Source organism: Callorhinus ursinus, unplaced genomic scaffold (assembly GCF_003265705.2).
Source record: "Callorhinus ursinus isolate GAN/ISIS: 27379988/994484 unplaced genomic scaffold, GSC_fseal_2.0 scaffold18, whole genome shotgun sequence".
NCBI lineage: Eukaryota > Metazoa > Chordata > Mammalia > Carnivora > Otariidae > Callorhinus > Callorhinus ursinus.
The window spans coordinates 36,568,679-36,591,793 of NW_027397080.1; the positions used below are offsets into that span (position 1 = coordinate 36,568,679).

The window sequence follows — 23,115 nt, forward strand, 5'->3', positions numbered from 1 at the left end:
CACCGGAAGCTGGCGCCGTTGGGGCTGCGCCTGCGCGGTACGGCGCGGCGGGTCGGGGTCCGGCCGCGGTGCTTGTGCGGGCTCTGTGAGGGCAGAGGCTGCGGGGCCTGGGAGCGCGCGCGGCAGCATGCCCGAGATCAGGGTCACTCCTCTGGGTGAGTGAGGCGCGCTTGGCCGGCCTCGCGGGCGCGGGGCCGGGCGGTGGTCTGGGGACGAGCCGCGGGGACGCAGAGGGCTGGCCCGGTCCGCGGAGCCCCCGGCTGTCGTCAGCGGAGGCCTCGCGCCGGGCTCCCCCTCCCGAGGGAGGGCTCGGGGGTCGGCCCGCTGCCGTGCTGCTGCGTCCCAGCTCTCCTCACCGTGAGAAGGGGGTGGGTCCGAAGGCGGGCAGCTGCGCCTGGGGTCCGCCCTCCGGACGCCGTCCCCGAGAGCCACAGGGTCTCTCCTCGCCGCGCCGGCGTCTGTCCGCATGGCCTGGTGCCTCAGGTGGCCTTCGTTCCCCGCCTCTGCTTCCTTCCCCCTCCTGCATCTGTGTCGCACCCGTTACCTGCAGCTTCGCGTCTGCCCAGTCCAGCCCTCCGCTCTCAGTTCAGCCTTGTCTTACTGGACCTCTGCAACGTTTTTTTGTTTCTTTTGTTTTTTTTTAAGAAACTTTGCATTTTGTAAAAGATATAAATGCACACTTTTAAAGGCCCAGAGAGTGCAGAACTCTGAAGGAGGAAAGGTCACTGAGAATCCAGGGTCCGTTATCATTTTGCATTCTGGTGGCCAGCCCTTAGAGCTCTCTGGGCATTCTTCCTGCATCCGTGCTCTGGGCTTTCCCAGAACCTGCCTCCTACACCGGGCCATGTGTGGGGAGCATTTTCCTGTACAGATGCTCCACACAACTCCATATCCTTTCTCGTGGTGTGAGCTCTTTGTCACATAGCCCCCCCAGCCCCCAGTGTGCACCCTGAGCTGTTGGACACCCCTGCTCCTGGCCTACCAGGTCAGGGTACGCATCTCCACAGTGCCATACGGATCACCCTTGCAGCAGCCTCTCCTAGCTTTTGGCGCAGGGTCCCCTCTGGGTGCTGAGACCCCACACTCCCCTGCCTTTGGCGCCCTTCCAGGGGCCTCCTCGGATCACACTTTGCAGCCTGCCCCTTCATGATTTGGCCCACTTTCTCACCACTCACTCTCTCTGAACAGTTCTATCTGCCGCTTCTGTTACCCCAGTCTGCACCTGGCCGTGCTCCCGAGGCCATAGCGCCATCAAAGCAGAACTCCTTCTCTATTGTCTTCCTTTGTCAGCTTCTGCCTTATGGGTTCCCTGGTCCTGTGGGCCAGGTACAGAGAGTCCTGCGTCCCTCCTGCCACACAGCCTTTGCACAGCTGCCCCTCCCACCTCCTGGCTGTCTCTTTCCACCCTGCTCAGAAGTCATTTTAAGGAGGACTTGCCGGGTGTGGGTCTGGAAGTTTCTGTGTCCCCTCCTTGCCTTAATCTTCTCCAGGGCCTAAACTCTACCTGATGGACTCAGTGTATGTCTTACCTACATGGTCATTGTCTCCTTGCCCTGAAACAGACTCTTGTGGATATGAAGTCACCTTTGTTTTCTCCCGAGTTCTGCCTCCTTTTGTGTGCTCTAGACTCTGTTTCCCATATCTGCTGCCCAGGGTGGGCCACTCTCCTTGCTCCCTGGGATGGTTGTGAGTCCTGGTGGGAGCAGGGGCCATTGCCTAAGAGCTGAGCTCTGGAGTCCAGAAAGCCATCCCTGGCCCCATGCTTAGGAGCCATGTGTCCATGGGCTGATCCCATGACTTCTGTGCCTTCACGTCCTCTGTAAAGAGGGGCAGCCCTCCCCTTCCCCTGCCATAAATGTCTGGAGGCCTCTGCGCTGGGCTCAGCTTTAGGGCTAAAGATGCAGGAGGGAGCAGACAGCTGAGACCTGCCATTGTCCTGGTGGGGCGGGAGCAGGCTTATGAGAGACCTCTGGGCCTATGGCTGGGCTGCCTGAAGCACGCAGACGAAGCTCTTGGCTGGGATCACTGACTGTTGTCACGGATGACTGAAACTTCTCAAGGACCAGCCTGGGTCCTGTTCTGGGCCACCTTGATGTGTGTGGTGCTAACAGAAGGTTCAGGTGGCTGGCAGAGGGAGACTTGTAGGATCAAGATGGAAAGCAGGTCATTTGCTGTCATCAGGCCCTGCAAGGCTGTGTCCCTTTCTTCTTGGGCCTCCAGACCCTAGAGGAGGTGACAAATGGCTAGAGAAGGTGGCTGGGATATGCCCCGCTGAGGCTGAAGCAGATGGGTAGGGCTTGAAGTCAGGAACGTGGATAGGACTCAGGTTAAGTTCTGGGCTGTGGGTGCCCTGAGGGGGTGTGGTGGTGGGCCATATGCACTGTGGCTACTGTATTTGGTCATTGCTGGACGCTGGGGCTATGTCTCGCCATGGCCGGGCTAAAGCCTCACAGGTGTCCATCTGCAGTGAAACCACCTGGAGGTGCTTGATGCCTCCTGAGAGTAGGTCCTGGGGGAGAGGGCCCCATAGCCCAGATATGACCCCAGTTGAGTTTTCAGGAGGGGTGGTGATGCCCTGTGGAGTGCTGGCTTACCCCTATTAAGTGCCAGGACCACAGTCCAGCACCTGTTACACGGCCCCTGGCCTTTGAAGGCTCCCGTCAGCCGCAGCAGGTGGGCTGCTCCCTCAAGAGGTGAGGGTCTTTTTCCATCTGACCTAGGTGGTAGTGGCAGGGCCTGAGGCTGGAGGTGTAGCAGGGGAGGGCATGGGGCCTAGAACTCGCTTGGCAGTCTTGGTACTTTGCCCCTTCCCTGGCCTGTGTGTAGAGGTGATGGTGGCAGTGCCTCACACATCATCTGCACAACAGCTATGGGGGTCTACTTTTCCCAGCCCACTGAGGGTTCTGCAGCGTCGGGGACCCAGCGTTCCCAGTGGAGCTGTGAGGCAAGTGGCTGGGCCTTGGTCTTGGGGCTGGGGCCATCGCTTGCACCAGCAGGGAGAAGGATGTGGGGGTGGCAGCACCTCATGCCATCTTCCTTTTCAGGGGCTGGCCAAGATGTGGGTCGAAGCTGCATCCTGGTCTCCATCGCGGGCAAGAACGTCATGCTGGACTGCGGAATGCACATGGGCTTCAATGATGACGTGAGTCCTGAGGGAAGGTAGCCTGGAGGGAGCTCATTCAGCCTGCTCCTTGTTGCTGTTCTTAGCAGGATCCCAGGCTTCCAAGCCTCAGGCTCTGACCCATGGCATAGGGAGTCTGGGCAAGTGGGCAGTGGGAGGAGGCAGGTGGGTCTGGGGTCACTGCATTCCCCGGCAGTCCCCCTGCCTCACTTGACAGATGGGGTGCCCTCTGTGGAAGGCTTGGTGTGTACCAGAGCAGGGCTCTCGGGCTCCTGCAGAGTCGTAGGGGGCAGCTCGGCACTCCCCAGGCAGGGTTTCTGGCTTGGTGACTGGTGCTGGCAGTTTGACCCTTCCCTGTGTACTCGGAGGCTGTGAGCAGTCACTGGTCCTGGTGTGGCTGGCCAGGCTCAGCCTCTGCCCTCATTCCCCACTCCTGGGAGCCGCTCTCTGGAGCACCGGCTGACCCAGGGCAACTAACTACATTCTGACCCTTTCTCTTGGCTTGTCAGAGGCGCTTCCCTGACTTCTCCTACATCACCCGCAACGGCCGGCTGACCGACTTCCTGGACTGTGTGATCATCAGGTGGGCACCTGTCGGCTGTTAGTGATAGTGTTGTGTGGGCTCACATCTAGCCCCACCTGGAGGACCCCCAGGAGCCTAGGAGCCACTCGTGGCCTGGGGAGGCTGCAGCTGCGGGGTGTTGGAGGCCTGGGTTTTGTTCCAGGTTGCTGACGTGGCACACCCCCAGGGCTGGCCCTCCCTGCCTCTGGACAGTGGTCCTGGAGGCCGTGTATTTGCATGAGGTTATAGGTATTCACAGTTGCTCCTTGGTGGGCTTTGGTCAACACCATGGAGCCAGGGGGCACACTGTGCTGCATGTGCCTATTGGCTCTGCCCCTGAATGTCATGGATGAGAGCCCCAGCTACCCCAGGAAGATGAGGCTGTATTAGGGCACTAGGCCTATGGCAGGGAGACCGCTCCCCCGCCCCCCCCAATGCTGAGGTGGTGCATTTCATGTGTGAGCACCTGGGCTACTTCTCAGGCCTCCTCACTCAGCCTCTCAGCAGCATTTGGCAGCAGTGACCACACCCTCCCTTTCGGTCCTTGATCCTCCCAGATTCCTGTACCTTGCCATCCACCCTGCCCCTGACCTCCAGACTCATGGTCTGGCCCCGCTGGTGGCGGTGACCTTGCCAACCTGGCCGAGTGGGGCTTCCTTTTTCCTCCTATTCCTCACACCCCACCCAGACAGTCCACAGTTTGTGGGGTCCAGTCTTTTTCCTGACCCTGACTCTTGCCATGTGGCCAGATGCCCACAGCAGCCTCCTGCCGGTCTTCTCCCTGCACCCTGCAAACCAGAGGAGCTGCTGACATGAGGCAGCCCCATCCTCAGCTGCTCTGAGGCTCTTGTGGTCTCGGTTTCTTCTTGGACATGGGCTGGCATGCGGCGGGTCTGCCCCATCCGTGGACACACAGCACTGTCTTCCCTCTGCCCTGTGCCTTCCTGCTGTGGCTCACGTGCCGTGGGTCTGCCCCGCGCCTTCCTGCTGTGGCTCACGTGCCGTGGGTCTGCCCCGCGCCTTCCTGCTGTGGCTCACATGCCGTGGGGTCTTCCTGCCGCTCCAGCAGAGACGCCCTGTGCTCTTTAGCTGTTTTTGTTACTCTCTAGAACACGTGCCTGTCTGATGCAAGCGTTACCTTTAACGGCCCCTGCTTTATCAGACACTTCGATTCTAAGTTCCAGGGAGGTAGTAGTTTTTATCTGTTTTGCTCACTCCTCACTCTGTGGTACTGAGGGTGGCATCTGATACACAGTAGGCAGTCAGTGTGCGAATGCATGAATGGGTGCAATGACCACGAGCCTGTGCTGGTGTGGAGGAGCTGTGGGGAGCAGGCTTGTTGGGGAGCAATGGCCTTGGACTGACCTGTGTTGCACCTGCAGCCACTTCCACCTGGACCACTGTGGGGCACTTCCCTACTTCAGCGAGATGGTGGGCTACGATGGGCCCATCTACATGACCCACCCCACCCAGGCCATCTGCCCCATCCTGCTGGAGGACTACCGCAAGATTGCCGTGGACAAGAAGGGCGAGGCCAACTTCTTCACCTCCCAGATGATCAAGGACTGTATGAAGAAGGTGGTAGCTGTCCACCTCCACCAGACGGTCCAGGTCAGCGTCCTCACAGACCCCATCGCGCTGTCTGTTGGGTACTGTCCACCAGGAGGCCGCATTGGGCAGGCATGTGGGGTCCCAGCCCAGATTCAGGTGCACACAGGGCAGCGTGCCCAGCGCCCATCAAACACGTGGAACCTCTGCTGCTCACCCAGCTCTGAGCCTGAGTGCGTCCAAGAGGCTGTGCCGGCCAGGGGCAGTGGGGGGCAGAGACTGGACGGTGAGGTGGGCAAGCCCCGAAGGGCAGCCAGTCCTGGGCTGTGGAGTTTGCGTTTTGTCTCAGTAACTGTTGTTGGGGGTCAGCAAGGAAGTGAAGGGTTTTAAGCAGGCAAATGCAATCAAATTGGGAAAAGTTTATCACAGAGGTTATAGATTTGTCTGTTTCTCCTTAGAGTCAGTGGGTATTGCTTGTTAACAGGTGTCTATGTATTTTTAGTTATTTCTGGTTTAATTACTTGTCAACACGAAGTGTGTGTGTTTACCCTTAGTAACGTCTTTTACCTTAAAGTCTGTGTTTCTGGTAATGCCCCACCGTTCTTACTTTCTCATCTTTGGCTATTTGCGGGGTGTGTCTTTTTCCATTGTTCTGCTTTCAGTTTTACTGTGTCATGTTTTAAAGATTTTATTTTTATTATTTATTCATGAGAGGCAGAGGAGGAGAGAGAGAGAGAGGGAGAGAGAGAGAGAGAGAGAAGCAGCGGGAGAAGCAGGCTCCCAAGGAGCAGGGAGCCCGATGCGGGACTCGATCCCAGGACCCTGGGATCACGACCTGAGCCGAAGGCAGATGCTTAACCATCTGAGCCACCCAGGCGCCCCTGTGTCATGTTTTAAATGTAGCTCTTTTAAGTGGCATATAATTTGTTTTTTTGTTTGCTTGTTTTTTGTGGGTTTTTTGGCATAGAAAAATTTATTATTGTCATGTGTTCGCCATCAAACTTAGGATCTGGGTTTTCCCTTCTGGCCTTTGTATAAAGGCTGGCTGTTTTGACAGTCCTAAAGCAACTCCAGGAATGTCGCTGACAGCATGACCTTTGTGACCAAATCCAGCAACTACAAGCTTCATCATTTACCTCAATAAAATTCAGACAGCCATCTTTGGGTACAAAGGCTGCAATTTTTTTTTGTCATTCTTGATCAGCTGGACCCTGACACACTTCCCGATGGCAGAATTTGGCTATTTGGCTTCAACTCCTACTTCTTCCAGCACAATTCCCTTTGCATGGGAAGCACCTCCAAAAGGGTTGGCCTCAGGGCTGTGCCTGAATGGGTTTTCTCATACTGTTCGTAACCTCCCTTCTGATCTCATCAGTGGCTGCGGAGCTTCCTGGCAGTGTGAGGACTGCAACTCTTGCCCATCCTGCCAGTGCAATGGGCCAGAGCAAAAGAGGGTTTTGTTGTTGTTGTTGTTGTTTTTAATCTATTCTGATAACTTGTCCAGATGGAGCATTTGGACTCTACATTTAATAAGAAAACTTTGAGTTTAGCTCTACTCTCTTACCATTTGCTTCCTATTTGTCTTGCCTGTTCTCTGTTTTTTCTTTCTCTTATTGCATTCTTTGGATTGATTTTTTAAATTTCTATCTCTCTCTCTTTCTTTTTTTAAAGATTTTATTTATTAGAGAGAATGAGCGAGCGAGCAAGAACATGAACAGGGGGAAGGGCAGAGGGAGAAGGAGAAGCAGACACCCCTTCTGAGCAGGGAGCCCGACACGGGGTTCCATCTCAGGACCTCGGGATCATGACCTAGCCGAAGGCAGATGTTTAACCGACTGAGCCACCCAGGCGCCCCTCTATTTCTTTTATTTGGTTAGTAATTTTATTCTCTTGTAATTCTCATAGTGGTAGAGTTTACAAAGTGCATCCATGACAACAAAAATCTAAGGTATTTGGAGGTTTTGCTTCTAGATAATGGAAAGGTCTTAGAACATTTTAAATTTTTTTATCCCTTCCCTAACTTAGTTATCTGCCCTTATTTTAATGTGCTCAGTATATTGGGCGCCTGGGTGGCTCAGTTGGTTAAGCGACTGCCTTCGGCTCAGGTCATGATCCTGGAGTCCTGGGATCGAGTCCCGCATCGGGCTCCCTGCTCAGCGGGGAGTCTGCTTCTCCCTCTGACCCTCCCCCCATCTCATGTACTCTCTCTCTGTCATTCTCGCTCTCTCAAATAAATAAATCTTTAAAAAAAAAATGTGCTCAGTATATGTGAAATCTAGCAGGACATTATTACTAATATTAATAAAGTCAGGTTTGCTAGGCGTCATCTCTGTATTTGCCCTATTTCCTGTGTTCTTCACTTTTTATTTGAGATAATTTACCTTCTTCCTGAAGAACACCGGTATGGATCTATTGGCAGTGAATTTGCTTTTATTTGTCTGCAGATGGATCTGCTTCACCCTCATTCCTTTTTTTTTTTTTTTTTTAAGATTTATTTGACAGCACAAGTAGGCAGAGCGGCAGGCAGAGGGAGAAGCAGGCTCCCCACTGAGCAGGGAGCCCGAGGCAGGGGTTCATTCCCAGGACCCTGGGATCATGACCTGAGCCCAAGGCAGCCGCTTAACTGACTGAGCCACCCAGGCGCCCCTTCACCCTCATTCCTGAAGGACTTTTTTCGTTACGTGTGGAATTCTAGTTTGGCAATTACTTCTTCTCAGTACTTTGAATATGTCTTTTTATTCACTGTTTGAAAGAGGATCTTTAATCTTAGGCTGCTTGTAGGATTATGCCCTTTTCTTTGGTGGGTTGCTATGATGGACCTGCATGTGGTTCTTATTCAACCTTTCCAGGTGTAAGCCTCTTGGATCTGTGACTGATGTCGTTCATCAGGTTCTTCCAGTGTTGCTCCTGCCCATTGTCCTCCTCTAGCCCAGGGCCCCAGACCTTCCCTCATGCATCTTTCTGTGCTCTGTGCTAGAGATAGTCTTTTCTATATATTTTAGTGCATTAATATTCTTCAGTTATATATAACATGCTATTAAATTCATCCATTCAGTTCTTTATTGGGGTAATTATAGTTTCTGGCTTTAGAATTTCTACTTTTTAAAATAATTTCTAGTTTTTTGGTCAACATTCTTAATTCTGTTTTTTAGTTCTCTGAATATATTAATCACAGCCCTCTTAAACTCTGTGTCTGAAAACTCTAGGAGTCCTGAGTCTGCTTCTCTAGACTGTTGCTTCTCTTGTTTTTCATGGTGTTGTCTCATCGCTTATGTTTGGTTGCTTTTGGTTGAGAACTGGACATTGTGTGTGAGAAACAGGAAATGATGAAAGGCTTGGAACCATGTTCTTCTTTTCCGCCCTCTGCCTCCCAAGTGTCCACCTCCCTGGTCCCTCTGCCATCCTCTAACTGACCACCTACCCAGCATAGCCTGAAGACCTGACTTGAGCCCTCTCCTCTGTAGGTGGACGATGAACTTGAAATCAAGGCCTACTATGCAGGCCACGTGCTGGGGGCAGCCATGTTCCAGATTAAAGTGGGCTCAGAGTCTGTGGTCTACACGGTCAGTGGAAACACTTGGGGCACAGGGGTACTGCTTGGCTGGGGAGAGGAGGCACCCATTTTACTGCCACATTCTTTGCCAGGGTGATTATAATATGACCCCGGACCGGCATTTGGGGTGAGTAGGCTGGTGTGTTTGTTTCATCCTCTGGGGAGCCCCAGGAGTGCACTGATGCTCGTGGATGTGCTGGGTGCCCGAGCAGCCTGCGCGCTGGTTTCTGCCACGTGTCCTCTGTGCACGGCAGAGTCTCTTCCTACTGTTTCCCCTAGTGTGCTGCTTGACAGAGGGTCCAGGGAAGCTGTGGCTGGGGTCCGTTGTGTTGCTCCTAGCCTTGCAGCCATGTGGATTGTCCACCTCCGGTCACGCCCACCTCTGTTATAGAGCTGCCTGGATTGACAAATGCCGCCCCAACCTGCTCATCACAGAATCTACATACGCCACAACCATCCGGGACTCCAAACGCTGCCGGGAGCGAGACTTTCTGAAGAAGGTCCACGAGGCCGTGGAACATGGCGGGAAGGTAACTGGTGCAGGCAGGGTGCCAGGCAGGGTGCCAGGCAGGGCTCTGGGCCATGTGCCCACCCTGACCATGCTACACAGTCCTTCAGCAACCTCTGGCATGTCAGGAGATGGGTGCTGTGTGTTCTGGGCATGCAGGGAGGAAGATTTGCTTAGCGTTAGGAAGAAAAACTTCTCCGAAGACTAGCGGGGTGTTTATTCACCCCTCACCTCAGATCCCAGACCAGGGCTGGCCAGAATATCCACCATGGTCATTTTGGGACAGACTGTGGCTGGGAGCAGGACTTGCGGGCATTGTGGGGACCTTACCTGTAGCTCACAAAGGGCCTCGGGCTCTCAGGGATGCCGGCTATGACCTCTCAGTGGACGCAGCCTCTGACCCTCAGAGCTACCAGTGAGCCCATTATGGTCAGATGTGGGCTCAACTTGGGTAGGCAGCATGGCCAGGGACTCCTGCCTGAGCCAGCCTTGTCATCCCCCTGCAGGTGCTGATCCCTGTGTTTGCGCTGGGCCGAGCTCAGGAACTCTGCATCCTGCTGGAGACGTTCTGGTAGGTGCAGCCTGGTTGGTTTCTGGGAACCGTGGCCTGAGTGGACATTAGTGGGATGCCGGTGTCCGGGTCCTCAGTCCAGCTCTAGGCAGAGCATCGGCTGTAGCGCTGGCAGCTGTCAGGTGTAGTCAGGGTGCTTCATCTCTGTGGGGGTGCCCGCCCAAGCCAGGAGGCCTGTGTCTCATGCTGTTCCACACCGCCCCCCCCAGCCATGCTCTGTGTCCTTTCATCAGAGCCAGCGTTTTATAGGAGGAAGTAGGCTGAGGTGGGAGACATGAGGGAGACATTGTTCCTCCCACCGGACACAGCCCAGGCTGAGGGCGTAAGGGGTGACATGGGCCGCCCCTTCCCTGGCAGCCTTGTCCACTGTGGTCCCTGCACTGTCCACAGGGAGCGCATGAACCTAAAGGCCCCCATTTACTTCTCCACGGGCCTGACAGAGAAGGCCAACCACTACTACAAGCTCTTCATAACCTGGACCAACCAGAAGATCCGTAAGACCTTTGTGCAGAGGAACATGTTTGAGTTTAAGCACATCAAAGCCTTTGACCGGGCATTTGCTGACAACCCGGGTCCAATGGTGAGGCCCTGGCCAGGAGGGGCTGGGGATGGCTATCTTGTGCCTGTTGCAGCCAGGTCAGGCCTGCCCCATGCCGGGGCATCTGGGGCCAGTGCTGACTGTCCACACATGTGCACCTCCTCCGTGTCTGGGACATGCGAGGGGACCTTGCCTGCAAGTCTCCCTCAGGGAGTGGGGTGCACTGTGCTGGGGGAAAGACGAGGGGAGGTCAGAAGGTAGAGCCTGTGGCAGGTGCAGGGTCAGAAGGCTCTTGAGGGCAGAGGAGGGGCTGGACCCATGGCCAATACTGGTTCCCTGACAGACGGGTGCTGTGCCATCCCTACCCCCACCCCACCCCCGCAGGTCGTGTTTGCCACCCCAGGCATGCTGCATGCTGGCCAGTCCCTGCAGATCTTCCGGAAGTGGGCAGGGAATGAGAAGAACATGGTAAGAGGTCTAGCTCCCAAGAGGGCCTGTGAGGTTGGGCAGAGGTGGGGGAACTGGGGCTCTGCTTGGCTTGGGGACACTGCTGTTTGTCAGGACAGGGCTTAGTATGCTGGGGCTTGGTGTCTCACCCAGGCAGCTCAGACTCTTGCTGTGTGTCAGCCTCTTGTATCAGGCAGTGAACTCTTCTAGCCTCCTGAGCGGATGTGGTACTCAGGTCTGGGTGGGCTTGTGCCGAGACCCCTGAGCCTGCTTGGGTCTGTAGTGGGGCCTGGGATAAGGAGCTGCTGGCAAAGGAAAGGGGCTGTTCAGGGTATAGGTTGACAGGCAGGAAGGGCAGGGTGGAGAGACATACAGGGAGGAAGCCCCCGAGGCCGAACTTGGGGGGGCGGTGTTGCAGGGTGGCTGCCAGCTCCATCCCCCCTCCCCCACAGGTCATCATGCCTGGCTACTGCGTGCAGGGCACTGTGGGCCACAAGATCCTCAGTGGGCAGCGCAAGCTGGAGATGGAGGGGCGGCAGGTGGTGAGTCCCTGCTTCCCCAGCAGCTCTGTGGGCCCCCTTTTGGGTTGGTGGGGAGCCCTTGGAGCCTGCTGCTCGTGGTAACGGCCTGTGTGCACTGTGATGCTGCAGTTGGAGGTGAAGATGCAGGTGGAGTACATGTCCTTCAGCGCCCATGCCGACGCCAAAGGCATCATGCAGCTGGTGGGCCAGGCAGAGCCCGAGAGTGTGCTGCTCGTACATGGGGAAGCCAAGAAGATGGAGTTCCTGAAGCAGAAGATCGAGCAGGAATTCCGTAAGCAGCCCAGGCATGGGGTGGGCTTGGCCGATACGGGGAATGTGGGCAGGGGCTACCCATGGGGTCAGCATGCGCAGGGCCCGATGGCCTGGACTGAGGCTCTCTGCCCCTCCCACTCTTGCCCAGGGGTCAACTGCTACATGCCAGCCAACGGTGAGACGGTGACGCTGCCCACAAGCCCCAGCATCCCCGTGGGCATCTCGCTGGGGCTGCTAAAGCGGGAGATGGCACAGGGTATGCAAGGCAAGGCACACTGGGCAGGGGAAGGCAGCGGCGCAGCAGGTGGGCAGCTCCCATCCCTGCCCCTTTCTCCACAGGGCTGCTTCCTGATGCCAAAAAGCCCCGGCTCCTCCATGGCACTCTGATCATGAAGGACAGTGTGAGTGTGCGTGTGCTTGGGCGGGGGTGAGGGGTGCCCCGATGTCCCCTGACCTGCCCCTGCCCCACAGAACTTCCGGCTCGTGTCTTCAGAGCAGGCCCTCAAGGAGCTGGGCCTGGCCGAGCACCAGCTGCGCTTTACCTGCCGTGTGCATCTCCATGACCCTCGCAAGGAGCAGGAGACGGCCATGCGGGTCTACAGCCACCTGAAGAGGTGGGTGCCCCCACTCCTGGCTCTGGGGGTGGTAAGAAGTGGGGCACAAGGTGGGGTCTCACTGTGCCTCCCCGCAGCGTCCTCAAGGACCACTGCGTGCAGCACCTTCCCGATGGGTCTGTGACCGTGGAGTCCATCCTCATCCAGGCTGCTGCCCACTCAGAGGACCCAGGCACCAAGGTGCTGCTGGTCTCCTGGACCTATCAGGTGAGTGGTGGGTCCCAGGGAGCCCTGTTCCCGGCAGGTCGGGATAGGCGGGGGCCGCCCAGGTGTGGTGGTCGGGGAAGGTGCCATGACTGCCTCCTTTTGTATCTGCCTCTAGGACGAAGAGCTGGGAAGTTACCTCACGTCGCTGCTCAAGAAGGGCCTCCCCCAGGCCCCCAGCTGAGGTCAGCTGGTCACCAAAGGGACCTAGGCTTTCATCCAGGGCCATGTCTGTGCCTCAGCTCTTCCCTCTGTCCCCTGATGTGGAGCCCCCCCGCTGCTCACATGTGAGGCCAAGACCACAGTGTCATGTGCCTGTTTGGCTGAGGAAAGAAACAGGCCTGGGGACTTGATCACCCTTTATTTCTATTCCTGAGCCCCCAAGAGATGGGTGGATGCTCCTGAGGTATTAATTTCCAGTAAAAACCGCACCAAAGGCTCTATGGCTCTTCCCTTCTCGACGCGCAAACCCTTTTCCTGCAGTTCACCGGTGGCAGACAAGAGGTGGCGGGAGGCACGAGGCCTGCATGGCACGCAGAGCTGGGCGGGGTCCGGCAGCAGGGCTGCGTGTGTCATGGCCGCCCTGACCTCAGCTGGGCATCTGGGGGTTATCTGTGGCTTCTGTGCAGTAAACCCTGCAGGACACAGGAGATTTTCTACAGAGGCTGGGCCTGGCCTTAGGTCCACAGCTTCATCTGTGCTGCAGAGCCCCTGCCTTTCAAGCTGCTCCCTACTCCCTGAGAGGAGCCCCCTCAATCTCCCTGCTCTACTAGGAACATGATCCTAGGGCCCAGGTCAGGAGTACGACTTAGGTCTAGGGATCCAGGGGAAGAGGTACCTTACTCCAGGCCTCCTGTTTTTGGGCTGCTGGTCTCCAGCTGGAGATTTTTTGGCCAACCTGAGGTTTCCTTGCCTTCCTGCTGAACAGAGGCTGGATTCCCACCTGCTAGCAGGACACATGAGGGCTGCAGCTGTGCTGTCACCAAGAGCCCCTCCTCCATCAAGCACCCAGCCTTAGGAGGAGGGGTCAATCAGTGGGATGCATGCAGGCACCTTTCCAGGCAGCGAACTCTTACCGAGGCTCCCGTATAGCACTGACTTGAGGAATAAGCCATGGGCTGGGGCCACACGTGCCTGGTGCCTGCCCAGGGGGTCCCGGCTTTCCAGGATCACCTTCACCTGAGCAGGCATCAAAGCCCCCAGCCCCACAGCCACCAGCACAGATGTCATTCTCCGCACCTGCAACCCAAAGCCAAGACTGCCATAGGGGCCCAACCCCTGGGGGCCACCCCCACCCCCTGGAGGCCCAGGGCAGAACCCACCTGTCTGTACAGGAAGGACCGGCTCTCAAATTCCAGGTTCCAGAACTGCAACCTAGAAATACAGGCACCTGTGATGCCTAGGCCAGAGGAGCCCCTAAGTCCACACTGTGACCCCAGACAAGGAGGTGGACAAGGGGAGGGGTCTGGGGGAGACTGGTTCCCACCCTCAGCTTCACTTGAGGGTAGGGACACTGAGTGGGAGGGGCAACAGAGCCTTCTAGGGAGCTTGGCACTGGGGACAGGGCCCTCTCAGGTGGAGGTGCTGCTAAGGTGTGGGTCCTGGGGCAGCTGAGGGAGGTGAGCACGGCGTTGATCTACCAGAGACCCAAGCCTCAGGGGCGGGGCTCTGCAGCTGACCATGCAGAAATTCCTCCTCTCTTCATTGCTGGCTCAAACTGGGAAGGTTTTGGAAGTCAACAGCTAATGTCTGGCCAGAGGCCCCAGGGACAGTGCCGGGGCAGTGGAACCAACCCCCTGCCAGGTAGGGCCCGAACGGCTAGCCTGGTGCTTCTCTTTCAGCAAAGCCTTTTCAGCAGCTAGGCAAGCAACGCTGAGCCGGGCAGGGCAGGAACCCAGCCTGGGGGGAGGGCACAGCTGCAGGCTCATGGCTGTTGGGGTCATGCCACTCAGCTAACCAGTACCCCCCTTATGAGGGCTGATGGGTGCCCAGGGGGCCCCCAACCCCAGCTGTGTCCTGCCTCTGCACACCCCTTGCCAGGGAAGGCGCTAAATCCAGCTCCCCCAGCCTCTGGCCAGTGTGCAGGGTGCCCTTCCTTACCTGTTTTCCTGGGCGAGGACAAAGGGGCTGCCTGGGTCAGGGGACACGGAGGCTCGGCGCAGCGTGCGCACTGCGCCAGTGGCTGGGCTGCCAGCTGACTGGAAGGCACTGAAGTCATGTGTCCCGAGGAGGTGCTGGGCAGCCTCCTGCATGGCATCCACATCCAAGCAGCTGCAGGGAGCCAGGTGACTGGTCAGGAGGGAGTGGCCAGCCAGGTGGTCGGACAGCCCTCTCCCACTCACGCACACCCACACTCACCCTGCCCGCAGTGCCCAGCATCGGTTTCGTTCAAACACTGACAGCTGGTCAGGCCGGTGGCAGCCCGTGACCAGGCGGTACAAGTAGGTCCTGGATGTGGCTGCATGGCGGGCATGGAAGTCACCAGGTACTCGGAAAGCCTGCACTATCCTGTGGGAACAGGATTAGGCACACCAGAAGGATCCCTCCACCCACCCAAGTGACACCTTGGTATCTCTATCACTCCCAAAGTTTTGTCCAGACACCGGGTCCTTCCCGACTTACGGCCTCCACCCCCCATGGACCAGTCTGGAGACGGCAGATGGGTGCTCACCGGATGGCCGGGTGCTTCAGGTGGGCGTTGAGAGCCTCTGCCAGGACCTCTGGGGAGAAGGGGGCCTGGCCTGAGCGGCGCTGGACGTCCAGGTGAGCCGCGTTGCACAGGGCGTGGACCCCGGCATCCGTGCGGCTGGAGATAGTGAACTTGACCGGCACCACCGAATTCAGCCGCTTTGCAGCCTCCTGGGGGGACAGAGCCGCCTGGGGCGGGATGGGCAGCGCGGGGCGAAGACCGGGGCCCAGAGGCGCGGGGGCTCCCATCTGCCCCTCCCTCGTGTCTCCCTCTTTCCATTCCGGGCGGCTGGCGGGCAGGGCTCACCTCCAGGTAGTTCTGGACCCCGACGGCGCGCTGGCAGCCTCTGACGGCCGCGACCCCGCTGTGGGCAGAGACCGGCTCAGGTTAGCGGGCCGAGTTCCGGCCCTGTCCCGCCCTCTGCGGCCCTCCCCGTCTGTTCCCTCCCCCGGGCGTTGGGCCCGGCTACCAGAGGTGCGGGTCCTAAATTTAGCTCCCGCCCCCCTCCCACGTCGGGCGCCGGGATACACGTCGGGGCTGCGGGCACGGATGGGAGGTCCGGAAGACGTACTTAAAGTCCGTGCCCAAGTACTGGAAGTACACGAGGTAGCGCGCCGTCACCGGGCCTGCTGCAGGGCCCATGACGGGAGTCGGCGGACCGCGGCCTGGCTCAGCGGGGCCCGCACGTGTGCCTAGCACGCGCGCCTGCGCGCGCGGGGAAAGCGGTATGGCCACGCCCCCGGCTGCGCCCGCGCCCGCGCCTGCGCCTTAGCGTTGGTACCCGCCTCGGCGGTCCGGCATTCACCCGCCCTACGGCTGCTAGGGGCGGGAGCGGGGGCGGGGCCGAACTAAGGGATTGGGTGCAAACTGCCGAGTCGCAGAAGAGCCCGTGGGCCGGATTCCGACAGCGGCGCCCAGAAGGGGCTCCCGCGGGCGGGCACTCATTCATCCATCCTCTCAACCCGCTCACCCACGCCCCACTGTTCTGGAGTGGGTCCGTCCCCACGTTCCGCGCAAGCGGTTTTTGCAAATGCGCCGAGTTGCGCAAAGGCCGCATCGCTGGAGCGAGCAGTCTCGCGGCCTCCCCGCGCCCCGCGGACAGGCCGACTGTGGCTGGGTCCGACTTCCTTCCCAGGCCGGGGTGGCCTGGGAACTAGAGGTTGGGACGACGGGGCGTCCGGGCCCGAGCCAGGCGTGGCTGAGCCTCAGGGAGAGGCGTTTGGCGACGCTCCCCGGCCGTGACAGCGGGAGGCGCGCGCGGGCGGCGAACACTGGCGACGCTCCCCGGCCGTGACAGCCGGCGGCGCGCGCGGGCGGCGGACTTTGGCGACATTCCCCGGCGGTGACAGGCGGGGCGGGGCGGCGGCGCGGCGGCCTCAATCCGGGGCGGGCGGGCGCCGAGCGCGGCGCGGGCGGGCCGGCTGACGGACGAGCGGGCCGGCCGGGCATGCCGCTCGGAGCGCTGCGGTCCTCGTGCCAGTGAGTGCCGCGCGCCGCCGCAGCCATGACGGTGGAGTTCGAGGAGTGCATCAAGGACTCGCCGCGCTTCAGGTGCGCCCCCGGGGACGGCGCGTCCCTTTGTGGTCGTCGGGGGTCGCCGCCCCCTCCGGGCACCCGGGGCCGCCGTGGGTGGGCGCAGAGGGGGGTTGTCGTTGCCGCCTTTGTGGCGGGCGCGGGAGCCGGTGATGGGAGCTGGAGGACTCCGCCTCGGACAAAGCCCGCAGCCCGGGGCCCAAAGGCCTTGAACAAAAGATGCCCCTTCTGCTGGTCACTTCGCGCGGAGGTTGTGCGCGTGGGGGTGGGGTGGCCGCCAGTATAGACACCTCTCCGTGGTAGTGTCCACCCCCCGCTTTGTGTCTGCCCCTTCGTGCTGGCCACCTGCACAGGGCTGAGACCCTCCTGGCCCTGCAGTCCAGCTCTGGCCAGGGTGGTCTGGGCGCGAGGGGTGTCTGTCCCAGGGATATGTCTTCATCCGAGTGACCAGAGCAGTGCATGGCGGTCAGGCAGCCGGAGCCACGTTTTCAGCCTGGGGCCGGCTGCTTGTCAGGGGTGACCTAGGGGCCTTGAGGGTGGGGTCTAGGCTGAGCAAGCCTGGGTGGGAGTTCCGGGTAGGGGCTGTGCACTGTGCCCAGCCCTGGGTTGGTCTTTTTAGTCCTTCGTGGGAGTGCAGGCTTGCTTATCCGTGTGCACCACGGAGCACCTTGTGTGTAGCAGGTGCCTACGTGTGAGCTCTGCTCCTCTGGACCCTCCCTGGAGGGGCCAGACCCTGAATGTGTGGGTGGGCTGCACCCCTGGGCTGGCGTGCTTGATGTGTGCATGTGTGCGTGTCACTTCCTAACCACTCTTGTGGGGGCATACTTGTACTGCGTGTTTATCATGCACAGGGAGCTTTAGCACACAACACCCATGTTAGTTTGCTCATGTATATTCCCGCACCAGGCGTACGTGTCTGTAGGCCTGTGCGTATGTCCTATCCGGGAGCGCACATGTCTGTGTGTACGCTGTGTCACTACATGCAGGTACATTTGCTTGCACATGAGCACATGTGTGTTTGGTCATGTGTGTGTGTGTGCCTGCTGAGTCTTGGGTGTGCCAGCAGGAGGACCTGCGTGTGGATGCACTGGTGAGCCTCGGCATTGGTGCCTTTACCCCTGGGCCCCTTGCACAACCGTCACACAAGGGTGTCAGCAGCAAAGGCTTGGGGAGACTAGGGATGAGGGGTCAAGCGTTGGCCCAGGGAGGGGCCCCGGACAGAGGGTTTGGGGGGTAATTCTCTGCCTTCTCCCAGCTGCTGTTCCTGACTGAGGGAGGGGGTGTGAGCAACTCAGGCGCCCACAATCCTGGGCCCCCACCACTGCCCACTGTCCTCCAGGACCCAGGCTGTGGGGGAAGATGTAGCTGGAGCCTCAGCTGGGGCCTTGGTTCTGACTGAGGTACCACAGTCTCACCCTGACCCCTTGCTCAGAAGCCCCGTGGTCGGTCCTTCTTCCCCTGAGTGGAGGGGTCCAGGCCCAACTTGCCTGGTTGGATTGGGGGCATGTCACCCCACTCACCTCCAGGCCTTTCCTCCTGTTCTAGCCTGGTCTGTCTGTGGCCCACAGTGGGTGCGGTGGCTGCCTGGGTTTCGCCATGCTTCCTCTGGCAGGGATGGGCCACCCCAGGAAAGTGCCCTTCTGGGCCTGGGGTGGGGGCTGAGGAGATTCACCTGAGCCTTGGGCCACAGAAGCCACACTGTGTGGGTTTCGGGGTTGGGCTGAGATTTAACAGGGGTGTGAGGTTCTCCTGGGGTCCCACTGTCTCCCCACCCTCACCCTGCCACGGAAATGTAACCTGGGACTTCCTGGTGGCTGGCCTGGCGTGAGCCAGAGTGGGGCTGGTTGGGAGGCTGTAGTCAGTGATGTGGGGCCAGGTGGCCCCAGCCCTGGGAAGAGGGACCATGCCTACATGCTCTTGGCCTGGGGAGAGCCCCACAGCCTTGGGAGGCATGTGGGAGAGTCCAGACTCTTGCGGACAGGCCTGGAGGTGCTGCCCCCTTGTTCTTGGTGCCCCCTCCCCTGGGTGGGGCTTCAGGCGCTGAGTCATGGCTTTGGTGGGGAAGCCGGCCTCACCCTCCTCCTTGTCATCCAAGCTGCGGAAGAAATCCTGGAGGGAGGGCAGGAGAGAAGGCCTTAGGTCCTTGGAGGCTGAGGCTCCCAGGACAGGGTGCTGGTTCTTTGCTCCCTGCAGAGCGCCCACCTTGGCCCCGTGAGCACATTCATCAGCATCTGGTGCGGCGGCCCCACCCTTGCGGGGGGACCCCCTCCTTGCCCACGCGCAGCAGCTGCTCAGGGCTGCCTCTACTCCTGGGTGGGTGGTCTGTCCCTTGTCTGGAACTCAGAGTTCCCTTAGTTCCACTGGAAGGGCTGGGCGCTGCCCAGGAAGGAGCCCATGTCCTGCCAGAGAGGGTGGTGGGAAGCTTCCAAAGTCCCTGGCTGGGGTGGCCTGGTGCCCTCCCTACAGCTCCCAGTTGTGGGCACGCAGAACTGTACATCTCTTGTGAGGGACCAGGTCCCTGACCGCAGGCCTGGGAAACCCTGGAACACAGCGCCCCCCTGCGGGCCATGGGGGCCGCGAGGGGCCACTGTACCTGGATGGCCTTCCCTCTGCCCCACCCCCACCGAAGACCTGTCCCTGGAGGCCTGCCTCTTTCTCCTGGGCCCCTGTTCTCACCCCTGGCCCTCATGCCCGGTTGTCCTTCGTTCCCAGGAGGCCAGATGGGCCCAGTTCACCAGCTGAGCGGCTTGGGGGGGGTGGGGGGTGGCGCTGGGCTCCTGGCCCTCTTTCCCTATTTCCTGTTCCCAGAACAAGGGAGGGGGGTCACGTGCCCGATCCATCTGCCTCGCCTTCCGGGGATTCTCCCGTCTGTGGCCTCTCTGGTGATGTCATTCCTTAACTCTTAGCTCCCTGAGGCGGCCCCACTGTCAGGCTGTCGTGGTGGGAGTGGGCGCCTCTGAAGCTTGTCCCACCACTCCCTTTGGGCAAACTGTGCTGTTTGGCATTCTGAGGTTGGAGGTGCCAGGGGGCACCCCTCCACAGTTAGTCTGGGGTCTCACGCTGCTGCCAGACCAGAGAAAGCAGTGGGCCCATGCTTACGGGCCCTAAGACTGGTCTGCCCCGGGGTCCACGGGCCCAAGGTGGGGTCTGGGGTCGACTCAGCCCCGGAGAAGCGCAGTGGCCCAGCCAGGAGAGTGGCCAGGAAGTTGCAGCCCCTCCCTCTATCCTCGGGGGCTTGTCTGACCTCCTGCCCCTGGGCCCACAGCAGCCAGACCCCAGATGGGAACATCACAGCTGACCGGGCCTCTTCCTGCCTGGGCTGGTGCTGGGTTCTGGGTGGCTGTGGAGTCAGCTGGACCTGGGTAACAGTCCCTCACTCTCTGCCCAGGGGGGCATCTGCCTTTCCCAGCTTCCGTTTCCTCCATGTCTGAGGAGCATGGGACAGCAGGGGGGCTGACCAGAGCAGGTAGCCGGGCCCACTGCGCATCCTCACAGGGAGGGGAGAAGCACGGGGTGATGAAGCCCCAGCCTGACCTGACCCTTGGGCCCTGTGGCTTGAGGTGGGTTGGTCTGCAGCCACCTTCGTTCCTGTTGCAGGGCTACTATTGATGAGGTGGAAACTGACGTGGTGGAGATCGAAGCAAAACTAGACAAGGTGAAGGTGGGGCCCGGGCTGCCTCTCTGCCCCCATGCCTGGCCCTGACTGGGCTCACGCACAGGCATGCGTGTGTGCGAGAGTGTGCGTGTGTGCGCGTGTGCGCAGGGCGTGCCACCTCTGTGTGCGGTGCACAGGACCTGGGGCTGTCCCTCGTTCTCCCGGCTGTGGCCTACCATACCTGTCCCAGGGTGCACATGCTGCTTGCACATGTGAGTCTCCCATGAAGTGGGGGTTGGCCTCGGTGGGGCCAGGGGGAGCCCAGGGTGCTTCCCAGGGACTGGGTTGGGGGCCCAAGGGAAGGGGCCGGGGAGGAGAGGAGGGAGAAAGGAGGTGCAGCATCCCTGAGTGCCTTCGCTGGCCGGTCCTGCCAGCCCTTGGCCAAGACCACATGCCCACTCCCGCCCTCGGTTCCCCCGCTCTGGGCTTCCCTGTCCTGCTCCAGCCTTCTGCTCTGGAGCCAAGCCCCTCATGGCACCTTGCTATGGGCCAGGTGGGTTTCAAAGAATGGGCTGGCTCCTCAGGGACAGCTGTGTCCTGGGCACAGATGGGTCCTGAGCTGAATTCTGGCTGCCTCTGGGCGGTTCCCACCTCTGTGGCCTGGTCTCTTGGAGGTGAGGGCTGCCACTTGGAGGCAGCGCGAATGTTGCTCCTTCTGTCACCCGTAGCTGGTCAAACTGTGCAGTGGCATGATCGAGGCTGGCAAGGCCTATGTCACCACCAACAGACTCTTCGTGAGTGGTGTTCGAGACCTGTCCCAGCAGTGCCAGGGCGACACCGTCATCTCGGTGAGGGGGCACTGAGCTCGGACCTCTAGACAGGGGTGGGCACAGGCGGGCATCTGTGCTGGGCTGCAGGGGCGGGTAGTTCTGAAACCTTGTGGACGAGGAGGTGCCAGCCACCCTAGGAACACAGCTGTCTCATCTGAGCAAGGGGTCTTCCCTACCATGTCTCCCCCTAGGAATGTCTGCAGAGGTTTGGAGACAGCCTGCAGGAGATGGTCAACTACCACATGGTAAGCCCTGGCCACAGTGGGGTGATGTGTGGGGGCCTGACCCAGGGCACATCCCTCTGGCTTCCCATCGCAGGCAGCCCCCCCACTGGCTCCCCTCAGGCCCCGCCCAGCCTGGAAGTGCTCTCAGCTGGCTCTGAGGGAGCTGAGCTGGCCACTGCTGGGAAGCCACGTTCCTATTCCTCTGGTCTGTGGGGGTGGGGGGGATGTCACTGAGGTGCTCTGCTGTGTCCCAGGTGGGGGCCAGACAGTGGGGAGGTACTTGGATTCTGGGGGTGGGAGGGGGGAGCAACATGGCCCAGGTCTGAGGGCATTGGGGTCTCAGGATGGGGGATACCTCAGAGGCCCATGCAGGGCCCCCCAGTGAAGCAGAGGTATCGGGCCAGGCAGTAGGAGCATCTCCAGGCTGACCCCTGGGCCCCTGGATGACTGCCAGCCTCACTGCTACCCAGGCTGGATCTGGGTGACCTTGAGCCCCTCAGAGCCCCTAGCATAGACACACAGAATAGGGCCCAGGGCGCATGTGGGTGGTCAGACCCTGGCTTGGGAACCAGAGCCCCAGACTAAACAAGGAGCTCCACCCCTGCAGGGGAAGTTTAGAAATAAACCAGCTCAGTATAGCTCATTCTGCCCCATCTGTCTGTCTGTCTGTCTGTTCCTAGTTAGGGCCCAGCCCTCCTCCTGTGGTGGGGGCATCTGATACTGGGCCCAATCAGTGCTGTAGAGAGGCCCTTCCAGCTCCTGAAAACCACCCTCCCCTGTCCCCTAGGTCAAGTCCCTTGGGAGCTCTGGGCTCTGACCCGATCTTTCTACTGTAGGCCTGGCCATGCTTAAGGTGGCCTCCAGGGTTGGGAGGCGGTGGGTGTCACCCAGTAGCCTGTGTGAGTCGGCATGGGGTGGTGCCGTAGGAGAGGGGCCCGTCTGGGAGAGCTCTGGTCTATCGTCTGGCTGAGAGCCAGGTAGGGGAGAGGGCAGGTGGTCACAGCTGTGGCCTCCAGGCACCAACCCAGGCCTGGGGCCACACCCACGCCCCTAGACCCTGTGAGGCTGGCTCTGTGGGGGCAACCAGCTGGGGCCCAGGCAGGGCTGGGTGGGGCTTTCCCTGGGCCTTACTTGGAACGACAGGGGCTTGGCCCCTGGAGCTGCAGAGGAATAGACCCTAACACCACCTCCCTCCCTCGGCCCCCAGATCCTGTTCGACCAGGCCCAGAGGTCTGTGCGGCAGCAGCTCCACAGTTTTGTCAAAGAGTGAGTGGTCCTCAGACCCCCGAGGGAGGCCTGGCCTCTAGGGTCCCTGGGAGGGGTTGGTGGTGACACCTGTGATGGAGTGGGGGGGGCAGACACAGCTGTGCTTGATTGGGGGGCATCCTGGGGCCTGCGAAGAAGAGGCCTTGGCCAAAGGCCTCAAGACTCTGGGTGGAGGACTTAGCAGGAACAAAGGCTTGGAGGTGCGATGAAACAGCGCCTGGAGGGCAGGGTGTGGGGTCAGGGAGCACACAGGGTAGCCAGCAGGGCCTCAGGCAAAGGGTGAGGGTTGGGGGGGCTGTAGAAGAATTTAGGGTGGCGGAGGGAAGGGTGGGGGCTGGGGGGAAGTCTGAGCTCATGTGTAGCTGGGGTGTTTGTGGCACTCACCCCTGAGTGGTGCTGGGTTGAATCTGAGTCTGGGGTCCAGGGTGAGGCAGGGGGTCTCCCTGGGCTGGACTGATCCTGGGAATGAGGTGGTAAAGGGCAGGGGGAAGGGGGAGTGGTGGAAAAGGGGGGGAGAG

The 23,115-nt window shown here is 59.8% G+C and overlaps 3 protein-coding genes across 8 annotated transcripts in view; 2 read left to right on the forward strand and 1 right to left on the reverse strand.

Moving 5' to 3' along the window:
• Positions 1-25: 25 nt before the first annotated feature.
• INTS11 (integrator complex subunit 11) lies at positions 26-12,899 on the forward strand. Its single transcript, XM_025856606.2, has 17 exons — positions 26-155; positions 3,045-3,142; positions 3,631-3,704; positions 5,066-5,294; positions 8,696-8,794; positions 8,877-8,911; positions 9,176-9,314; positions 9,799-9,863; positions 10,254-10,443; positions 10,786-10,869; positions 11,301-11,390; positions 11,499-11,661; positions 11,791-11,898; positions 11,982-12,043; positions 12,114-12,256; positions 12,334-12,463; positions 12,579-12,899. Exons 1-17 carry the CDS (start codon positions 128-130, stop codon positions 12,642-12,644), a joined length of 1,803 nt encoding a protein of 600 aa, XP_025712391.1. The 5' UTR covers positions 26-127; the 3' UTR covers positions 12,645-12,899.
• On the reverse strand, positions 12,807-16,138 carry PUSL1 (pseudouridine synthase like 1). Of its 4 annotated transcripts, none has more exons than XM_025856607.2 (9): positions 15,721-15,853; positions 15,456-15,513; positions 15,132-15,319; positions 14,819-14,968; positions 14,561-14,731; positions 13,783-13,834; positions 13,537-13,699; positions 13,299-13,406; positions 12,807-13,095 (listed from the first exon to the last, which is right to left on the reverse strand). In XM_025856607.2, exons 1-8 carry the CDS (start codon positions 15,789-15,791, stop codon positions 13,300-13,302), a joined length of 960 nt encoding a protein of 319 aa, XP_025712392.1. In that variant the 5' UTR covers positions 15,792-15,853; the 3' UTR covers positions 12,807-13,095; position 13,299. The 4 variants fall into 4 exon arrangements, with proteins under 4 accessions (XP_025712392.1, XP_073759627.1, XP_073759626.1 ...); XM_073903526.1 differs by having other exon boundaries at positions 13,299-13,403; positions 15,132-15,337; XM_073903525.1 differs by having other exon boundaries at positions 15,132-15,337.
• The window catches only part of ACAP3 (ArfGAP with coiled-coil, ankyrin repeat and PH domains 3), a 15,320-nt gene continuing 8,253 nt past the window's right edge, over positions 16,049-23,115 (forward strand). For 2 of the 3 annotated variants that reach the window (XM_025856961.2, XM_073903519.1), the window contains exons 1-5: positions 16,050-16,700; positions 20,280-20,337; positions 21,006-21,125; positions 21,299-21,352; positions 22,539-22,597. In XM_025856961.2, coding sequence (XP_025712746.1) covers positions 16,654-16,700; positions 20,280-20,337; positions 21,006-21,125; positions 21,299-21,352; positions 22,539-22,597 — 338 coding nt within the window. In that variant the 5' untranslated portion in view covers positions 16,050-16,653. Of the gene's footprint in view, positions 16,701-20,279; positions 20,338-21,005; positions 21,126-21,298; positions 21,353-22,538; positions 22,598-23,115 lie in introns of all 3 variants that reach the window. The other variant, XM_073903518.1, reaches the window with a different exon arrangement.

What these genes read in the sequence shown, in the direction of transcription:
- INTS11 (XM_025856606.2), top strand. Translation starts at nt 128, where the DNA reads ATGCCCGAGATCAGGGTCACTCCTCTGG. An exon ending in CCGTGGAACATGGCGGGAAG is followed by an intron (nt 9,315 to 9,798) that starts GTAACTGGTGCA and finishes ATCCCCCTGCAG; the next exon opens with GTGCTGATCCCTGTGTTTGC. An exon ending in AGATGGAGGGGCGGCAGGTG is followed by an intron (nt 11,391 to 11,498) that starts GTGAGTCCCTGC and finishes GTGATGCTGCAG; the next exon opens with TTGGAGGTGAAGATGCAGGT.
- PUSL1 (XM_073903525.1), bottom strand. Translation starts at nt 15,791, where the DNA reads ATGGGCCCTGCAGCAGGCCCGGTGACGGCGCGCTACCTCGTGTACTTC. An exon ending in TGCTGGGCACTGCGGGCAGG is followed by an intron (nt 14,732 to 14,818) that starts GTGAGTGTGGGT and finishes GGCTCCCTGCAG; the next exon opens with CTGCTTGGATGTGGATGCCA. An exon ending in GTCCTCGCCCAGGAAAACAG is followed by an intron (nt 13,835 to 14,560) that starts GTAAGGAAGGGC and finishes CTGTATTTCTAG; the next exon opens with GTTGCAGTTCTGGAACCTGG.